Source organism: Daucus carota, chromosome 4 (assembly GCF_001625215.2).
Source record: "Daucus carota subsp. sativus chromosome 4, DH1 v3.0, whole genome shotgun sequence".
NCBI lineage: Eukaryota > Viridiplantae > Streptophyta > Magnoliopsida > Apiales > Apiaceae > Daucus > Daucus carota.
In genome coordinates, this window is record NC_030384.2 from 43,218,013 (window position 1) to 43,227,842 (window position 9,830).

The window sequence follows — 9,830 nt, forward strand, 5'->3', positions numbered from 1 at the left end:
GGCCCCACCTACTCCATACAGTTTTACGTGGCAGATACTCTGATTTTCCTCGGTTACCATAATCAATTCAACCAATCTCATCCCCAAACAGCCCCTTATTTTTAGCACTAATTACCAATTTATATACTTAGAGCATCTCCAACCATCTAAAACTCTTAGCTAAAAGATGAGTTGGCATACTTAAAATAAAAAGATTTAGCCAACAGTTTCAAAAACTCAACTCCAACCATGATGAGCTGTTGTCTATAAATTTAGCCAACCTCCTATGGATAGCTAAATTCGTCGAACCTCTACAGGTCTGTAAGAAAATATGTAGGAAGATTGTACATCATTTATTATCATATTGAACTGATATATTCTATTTTAACGATTTAAAATATTAATAACATACTATTTTTAAATTATAGCCAATCAATATAGCCAGTACCATTGTAGCAAAATGTCTTACAGGTTCAGCAAATTTTACATAATGTCTTACAGGTCCAATTTAGCCAACGATTATAGCCAACGCCGTTGGAGATGCTCTTATAGTACTAGTTTTTTTTACTTTTGTGTATACTCGAAAGTAGAGATAATAAGCCGAATCTAGAAAATAGACAATTTACAAAACAAGCAAACAAATCTCTCTCTTCTCTCTCGTGTTTATAAAAGAAAGTCACCCCCCTCTGTTTACCACCTCTTTTATTTGCATGCTCTGTATTCATTTTTCTCTCTTGTAACGTTCCATCATTTATACTTGCAACAACAGTTATCGCTACATAGAACAAGAAAATCGAGAGAAGAAACGTACTTTTTTCAAAGAGATTTTGATGGCGGTTGAAGCTCAAGGGCGTCAAATGAGTCTGTTTCCACCGCAGCTTATCTCCAACAAGTATGCATCTTCATTCATCACTCGCCGTTCTTTTCTCCGTTTCGTATTTTCATCTGTAGATGTTGATTTATTTATTTTTGGTACGTGCAGGTTAGTTATGAATGGAATGGATGGGAATGCAAACGTGTACGGCACTCCGGTTGGTTACGGAGGAGTGCCGTTGCTGTCCGGCACCACGACGGACAGTTTCGTTCCGGTGTACGGTTCAGGCGTGACTAATTCGTTTCCGGTGAAATCTCATTGTGCAATGAAGGCAGACAGCAGCCTTACCTGTAATTTTCCGGTGTCTAGAAAGCGAACGAGAGATGAAATCAATCCATTGCTTTGTTTTCAAAACAATCAGAGCCTGAATCAGTTGAATCGTTCCGGCTCGTACACTTTTCTCGGCGAAGATATCTCGCTTCAGATCCAACACCAGCAGTTAGAGATCGATCACTTCATCGCTCAACACGTAAGCATCCTAATCCATGTGAATTAACGAATTTGTTCATCGTTAATTAATTATTGAAAATTGATGAATTATGTTTTTGATTACAGACTGAGAAGATGAGATTAGAGTTAGAAGAGCGGAGGAAGAGGAATTCGAAGAGGATAATAACAGCGGTAGAAGAAGGAATCGCAAAGAGACTCAGAGCAAAAGAAGAAGAGATTGATAAGATAGGGAAACTCAATTGGATGTTAGAAGATAAAGTGAAATCTCTATGCATAGAGAATCAGATATGGAGAGACCTGGCTCAATCAAACGAGGCCACCGCCAACGCACTCCGCAGCAATCTCGAACAAGTCCTATCTCATGTTCAGAACGATCAGTTCCACCGCGCAAACGATAACGCTAATCTAATCGCCGACGATGCCGAGTCGTGCTGCGGCAGCAATTACGAGGACGAGAAGAGGGGAAAGGAGATGAGAAATGATCAGATGGACGATGGTGCAACGAGTAGAGTGAGGAAGGGGAGTCATGTTGAGAAGAGGAATCGGTTGTGCAGGAACTGTGGAAAAGTGGAGTCATGCGTGTTGCTGTTGCCGTGCAGGCATCTCTGTTTGTGTACTGTGTGCGGATCGTCTCTTCATACTTGTCCCATTTGTAAATCCACCAAAAACGCTAGTGTTCATGTCAACATGTCTAGTTCCTGAAACTTTATCTTTACTTTGTTACCTTCAGTGAATCAGAAAATGAAAATCACTAACATTTTTTTATTTTTTCAATATCTTTGTTTTGATCTTTCCCGATTCTTATTATCATCGATATCATGATTTTACTTGGATTCTTTTTATCCCATTTAGTGGTAATTTGATGCGTCCGTTTACTATACTTGGGCATAATGGTGGAGTAATGAGTAGGTATAAATTGAATTGTAAATGGCGCAAATGAGCAGGAGAGTGGGGCCCAGAAAAGTATCCGTTTCCTTTTCTTGACGTAGAAACGATACGCAATATAGGGTCAACGGAAGTTGATTGAGAGTGACAGGTGTAGTAGAAAGTCTGACACGTAGGACGCGCGCAAATGTCGTTGTTCAGTTACAGAGGTGGGCAGGGCCCACCAAATGCCAACCTCGTGCCCTGTGGCTTTACTGTGGTGTGAACCGGAGCGTACGGCTTTAAATAGTTTGGGGACCATACACGAGTAAGAGTAAATAAATAGAGTGGTTGTGGAGTCACGCCAAACAGGTCTTGAAGAAATCAACAAAAAAAAGGCAATGATGAAAAAGAGAATAGATTTTTATCGAAGTTTGTAGCTGATTTGTTTACCGTGTGAATACGGAAATTCCAAAACAGTGAAAAAGGTTGAAACGTAAAGGACGTATGGTAGAAAGATAAAGAAAGATGAGCGTGTTTGGTAGTGGCCCAGTAGTGTTTGGATTTGCATGTAAAAGGTTAAAATAGAAATGAAAAATAGAAATATAGGGTGGGTTGTTAAAACAGTAAAGGACAAAAGATGGTACTGGGACAAGCAAGGAAGGAAAGGATTGAAGCAGAGGCGTTTGGTTAAATAAGAAGAGAAAGTGGGTGGGGAGTGGTACCTGTCAATATTGGACAGTGTTGTGTGGGACAATGAAAGGTGGTGGTTTAGAGCATCCGCAGCGGAAGCCCGTTTACCTCATTTTCTTGGGACCCACTATCATGCCAAATAAACAGAAAATGGTAAGTGGTTACTTCACTCCAACGGTGAGGACACTTCTTCCATTTAAGTGGGACCCGCTCCACATATACCACAGCTTGTTTTACTTGAAATGTTAATAAAATAATATAAAAACTGCAGTACTGATCGAAGTGGCCGGGGACACCGTAGAGGGCCTGGCCACTTTCTTCATATTACTCCAATGCTATTTTCTCTGGCCATGTCCTCTTTACGTGGATCGATGCATGACTTGGGCCTCCGCTGCGGATGCTTAATATAGGCAAGCTCCCTGCACCTCTGCACTATGTACTATACATTGCTTTGAACAAATCGACACAGAGAGGACTGGGGCTCTCTAGTATTGTACAGTAATAGTCATGATTTTGTCAGCTCCTCTGTGCACAATGTTTATGCAGTAATGGTATGGCAAGGGATTCGGTCATTTTAGGCTGCCTCTGTTTGTTTTTTAGTATCATCTGTTTAAATCATGCTTAAGACTCGAGATTAGACCCGTGTTTGTGGCCGAGGCTCGGGATTAGACTCGTGTTGAGGTTGCACTGTTTGTTAATGAGACGGTTGATAAGGATAATTGGGGGAAATAAATTTAAGTGTATATTAACAGAAGATAGTCCAGTAAAGTTGGGTGAATGGTACAGGGATTACTCGAGTTGTGCCATTGGGTTTCACGTGAATAAAGCCGTGTAGCATAGTGAGTGAACAAGGAAAGTGAAAGTGTCTTGTAACGACAATGGATGAAATAAACTCGTCTGTAATGTTCTGGTTCTTTAAGATTAAAGTATGGGGTTCACTCCCATGCTTTTCTGCCACCTTTTTTGTTTTATAGCTTTGTAGCTGATTTATAGTTTGTGCTGGCTTCTAGCTTTTGTAAATGGCTATTTCGTTCGAGCTTCTACAAGTGTGCATAATTGCATTTGGGTACAGTAATAATTTTCGACAGCAAGCTAGTGGAGCACAAGAATTTGTGTGTAACCTGGTCGGCATAAGAATATGGTACTAACAAACAGATTCCGCCACTCGCCTAGGAAAATAATTGTTGTGATAAATAAATTGAATCAAATGTACCTAGTCTCTTCTCAAAATCCTAAACAAAAAAATTCTCTCAAGCTTCATCTTTTTCCCTGGCCGCAGTGAGGGGCTTCCATCAATTTTCACCGGTAGAAATCCCTAAATCAGTTATTTTCTTTATTTTGCTCTTATTTTTCAACAATACTCCAGCCCAAGCAAGGATTTCTATCTTTCAAAATTGTATCTTTGTTTGATAAAATTTTTTTTGGATGAGTTTTGTTCCAATTTATTTGAGTTTTGTTTATTCTCTCCTTGTGAGAGCTTGGTGTGTTTTTTGGTGTGTTTTGGTGTGATTCAATGTCCAGGACGTTTTAAAAAAAAAACATGTTTAATATTTGCCTTATGTTCATTATTTTTGTAATTATTGTTGCCGGAGGGACACTTCTTCGCTGTTAAAAGACTTAATTACCGAAAAAACTATTAAACTTTTATGATTTTTTCATTTTAACCATAACACTAATTTTGTTGCAGAAAAATGCAACTAACTAATAGAAAACATATTTGAGAGAACCCAATTTTAACCATGGTTTGGATGTCCTACTCAACATTACTAAAATAACATTTTTTTTATAATTTCAGTTTAAATATTTACATAATTCATTATATACAGACCAAACAGACAGTTTTTACTTGAATTATCAGGGTTCGTCATAATATAATTTTAAATTATTGTCGACTAAATAATTAATTTAGTTTAGTTTAGTTTTTTTGATTGGTAAGAATTTACACTTATTTTTAAAATTATTATATATGTATATATATTAATATTGTTGAAGAATTATATTTATTATTGAAAATCATAGCATTTGAATTGTTTGTTTTTTTTGATGAATACTAATTCAATAAAGTTTTATTATCCAAACAATTACTAACAAAATGCATAAAAAATATATATATAATATTTATTAAAATCATGTAGAAATCTCAAAATACAATATATATTATATGTGCTTGTGTAGTTTGAACCCGAACAAAACACATTTATCATATCCATGTTGTAAGTAATATGTCGACAAAATTAGTAACACCGATTCATAGAGCGATCAAGAGTTTGAATAAATTTATAAATTCGATACAATTATTTAAATCACATGAAAAATTATCGATACACAGGTATCTAGTAGGCTGATTGTGTTTCCAAAAAATCTTGCTAACATTGTCCTATACCTTCGGACATAAATTATGATTCACTCTATATTTGTGTAAAATATGAATTAGGATTTTGAGCTTTTAATTGGATAGTAAAAATTAATTAAATTCGTATACTAATTAATTTAATAATTAATAACTTGACAATATATGTGATATCTCATTTTTAACTTAACCGTGGTTATGGATTAGTGAGAGTGGGTGTTTTGAATATAATTTTTTAAAGTTACTTGCATTATCCTGCAATAAATATACTATTATGGTTAAATTGAAAAAAAATATGATATTTGTATAGTTTTTTTGGTAATTAAGTCCTGTTAAAATATAATTTACTTTTGTGCTGAGTTCACAATAAATATATAAATACTTATATTAACTTGATAGCAAAAATTCAAAATATCATCATCGAATATATTTTAATTTCAAAAAAGTTTTATTTTTCGATATACAATACAAGTTCTACGGATTATACAAAGTTTTGTGGTATTGAAGTTTAAAATCTCGTCCGTCTTTTTGTTTCTATATATTTTTTGTTCAGTATATTTGGTTATATATATATGATTTTTACAATTCTGTGATGTTTTGGGTTATATTCGTACGACAGTTACTCTCTCCGTCTCAATTTATGAGTCCTTTTTGAAAAAAACAAGCATACTAAGAAAAAAGTTGGTCATATATAATTTTATCTCATCTATCATCATTGATTAATGCATTGAGAAATGAAAATAGAATTGAGTTTCAAAAAAATCATAATAAATAAAATTTCAAAAAAATCATAATAAATGAAGAGATTTAGCACATTGAAAATAGAGTGGAGGTTGTACTTCTTTCTTATTAGTTGTTGTCATTATTATGATTGGTGTTCCTAAATTTATTTTGTTTAAATAACAATTGAATGGTTACCGCAAAAGAGAATCGAAATTAATTAACGCTGTAATTTTACCGTTTCCTCGGATAAAAAAAAGGAGAAAGAGAACTCCGTCAGAAACACTGCGTGGGACTGAAGGCATTAAATATGGGCCCGCCGTATCTAAAAGACAGTCGCCTGTCGCTTTAGGAGCAGCATGCAACAGTAACATTTCTTTAGTTAAATCGTGGATTATTTCTTATTTATCCATATTTCGTGTCTTAGAGCATCTCCAACTGCGTTGGCTATAATCGTTGGCTAAATTGGACCTGTAAGACATTATGTAAAATTTGCTGAATCTGTAAGACATTATGCTTCGATGGTATTGGATATATTGATTGCCTATAATTTAAAAATAGTATGTTATTAATATTTAGATTGTTATAAATATAATATATCAGTTTAATGTGTTAACAAGTGATGGGCAATTTTCCTACAGATTTCTTACAGACGTGTAGAGGTTCGACAAATTTAGCCATCCATAGGAGGTTGGCTATAATTATAGATAACAGATGGGCGTGGTTGGAGTGTACTTTTTTGACAATGTTGGCTATAATTTTTAATTATGGTATGCCAACTCACATTTTAGCTAAGAGTGCTCTATGATTGGAGATGCTCTTAGTTGTTCATTATTATCGCTAATCCGACGTTTACCACTAACCTGCTGTTAAGTTAAAGTATTCAAAAAGCCAACTTAGATCTTGACAAGGAAATATTAATTTGTTTTATAGAATAGCTTTCAAAAAACTACCACTAAACTTCTCCAGCATATCCGTATGGTGAAAGAATTAAGCAGCTAATCGATGATAATTACTGGCTTAATTGTCGACATCAAAAAAGTCCCAATCAAATGAAATCTGTCGATGTCAAAAATAAAGCTTAAAATATTTTAAATTATATTAGAAGCCGCCCTATCTCTAGAACATTCAAAAACAAAGAAGTAAATGTGAATGCATAATATTCTGCGAATTTAAGATTAATCCCCATCATATCACATATTACCAAAAGTTGTTTAAATTATTTGGTATATTACTGTCATGTAGTTTTCATATTAAGTCCAGGCTCAGTGACACATTCGAATTATCTATGTATCTATGTATATTATAAATCCTGAACAGTGCCACGTCATCAATGCCACATATTTCAAAAAAAAGTCCACCTCAATGCCACATATTTTAGATTTTGCCATGTCATTATAATTTCCCTTATTTATTTAAGCGTATCAGAATAATCAATCACATATATTTGAATTCCTAAAATTGAGCGTAATCAATGACTGACAATTATATTAAATTTTGAATGGTAATGCAATAACTACATTCCATAATCATAGCATTTTTTGAATGTTAAATTTGTACGGAACTAATTAAAATTGAAAAAGATAATTATATTGAATATACTGCCACAATTGTTAAGCTTATCATGTATCATATAACTACGCTTTAATTATATTTAGCTATGTTACAAATATGTTGCTTTTTAATTTTCGGAATAATATATATTACATTTTCTAACATAGTGATATAAGTATTATAAAAAGTATTTTTATAAAAATATTACGTCATTAATTAGTATGTATTAAGCATTTTATGTAGGTCAACTTAATCATAGTAGATATGTAATATTACTTAGAGACAACAATCGGGTCGATCGAAACGGGTTTCGCAAATTCCAAAATTGATCCAAACTATATTATAAATCCTGAACAATGCCAAATCATCAATGTCACATATTTCAAAAAAAAAAAGTCGAAGTCAATGGCATCTATTTTAAATTTTGCCATGTCATATAATATTCCATATTTATTTTAGACCAATCAGATGTCCTAAGATTCCTAAAATTGTGCGTAATCAATGGGTCGGTCGAAACGGGTTTCACAAATACCAAAATCGAACCCAAATTATATTATAAATCCTGAACAGTGCCAAATCATCAATGCCACATATTTCAAAAAAAAGTCCACGACAAAAACACCTATTTTAAATTTTGACGTGTCATATCATATTCCATATATATTTTAGACCAATCACATGTCCTAAAAATCCTAAAATTGAGCGTAATTAATGACTGACAATTATATTAAATTTTGAATGGTAATTCAATAACTACATTCCATGTATCATAGCATTTTTTGAATTTTGAATTTGTACACAACTAATAAAAATTGAAGAAAATAATTATATTGAATATACTGTCATAATTTTTAAGCTTATCATGTATCATATAACTAAGCATTAATTATATTAATTTATATATAAATAAAGTGTTTAAAAATTAAAATTGAAATTTATAATTATATTTTTATTTAATATTTAATATCCGGGAGTCGTCTAATATTTAGCTATGTCACAAATATATCAATTTTTAATTTTGGGAATAATATATATATTAAAGTTTCTAACATAGTGATACAGATATTATAAAAAGTATTTTTATAAATTTTAATATTACGTCATTAATAGTACGTATTAAACATTTTATGTAGGTCACCTTGATCATAGTAGATATGTATCACTGTTACAGATAGCAATCGGGTCGGTCGAAATTGGTTTCGCAAATATCAAAATTGAACCCAAACTTGAAAAATTTAGGAATCTTAAACCTGAACTTGAAGGATATTACACGAGTAATTATTAAATATATATAAAATATTAAATATAAATATCTTAATTTTGTTTTAATTTTATTATATATTAAATCATAAATATATTATAAAAGATATTATGTATATATGTATGTATGTATGTATGTATGTATGTATATTCGGGTTCGGGTTCGAAATGAGTTCCGGGTTTTCAGGTCGGGTTCGAATCAAACCCGATCCTGGCCCGAAAATTATTTGGGTTTAAAAACAAATTTTTATCCGAAACCCTATAATTTGGGTTTGGTAAAACACAATCCGCTCGGTACGAGTTAGACTCGGGTCGGGTAGAATTGTGACTGCCCAATACCTCATGAAACAAGAATGTAGTATAACTATCATTATAGTGGATAGTCATTCAAATCTATTTATTCGATTTGACGTATAATTTTGATGTTCGTATTAACATAATATTTTGTTTGATATATAATTTTAGTTTAATATTGTTTGACATATAATTTCACTTCAATTTTCTTGATATATAATAAACCTAAGTATAAGAGAGTTATGTCTAATATAATTTTTTTCTTCCTACTTTATACTTTATTTGAAAATTCAAATATAATTATTTATTAAATGTATTTGTGAAATAATAATAACAAAATTCAATAAAAATTTGAAGCCCGTGCGCGGAGCGCGGGCAAAAACACTAGTATTTTATTATTCTACACATCTCAACCACCAATACATATCTTTGATTTTTGACCATATTCATCTCTGACTAGTTCCAGAAGAAGCACAGTGGTATCTGTGTTGAATGCAGTAGCAGATCTGACTATAAAGTTAAGTGAGGTCAATTTTTTTGTAAAAAATTAAGAGAGGTCACAAAAAAAATAAGGGGAATCAATTTCAATTTTACAACCTAAAAATATGTATAATATTAATAAAAAAAATATTTAAGGGGTCAGTTGCCCCCCTTACCCCTACTAAGATCCGCCTCTGGTTGAATGATTGATAATTAAATAATGCACGTTAGAGCTTCCGGATTATTCATAAGATGTACCATCAGCGTTCCCAAAATTTGAGCTAATATTTAAGTATTTAATCTAGTTTAGGG

General features: G+C 32.7%; 1 protein-coding gene across 1 annotated transcript; it reads left to right on the forward strand.

Annotated features, from left to right (window-relative positions):
• The first annotated feature begins 673 nt into the window (after positions 1-673).
• LOC108216419 (probable BOI-related E3 ubiquitin-protein ligase 3) lies at positions 674-2,073 on the forward strand. Its single transcript, XM_017389175.2, has 3 exons — positions 674-871; positions 962-1,322; positions 1,409-2,073. Exons 1-3 carry the CDS (start codon positions 810-812, stop codon positions 2,003-2,005), a joined length of 1,020 nt encoding a protein of 339 aa, XP_017244664.1. The 5' UTR covers positions 674-809; the 3' UTR covers positions 2,006-2,073.
• The last annotated feature ends 7,757 nt before the right edge of the window (positions 2,074-9,830 follow it).

Coding starts and splice junctions, on each gene's coding strand:
- LOC108216419 (XM_017389175.2), top strand. CDS start 810: ATGGCGGTTGAAGCTCAAGGGCGTCAAATGAGTCTGTTTCCACCGCAG. Junction 872..961: donor CCGCAGCTTATCTCCAACAA/GTATGCATCTTC, acceptor TGGTACGTGCAG/GTTAGTTATGAATGGAATGG. Junction 1,323..1,408: donor ATCACTTCATCGCTCAACAC/GTAAGCATCCTA, acceptor TTTTGATTACAG/ACTGAGAAGATGAGATTAGA.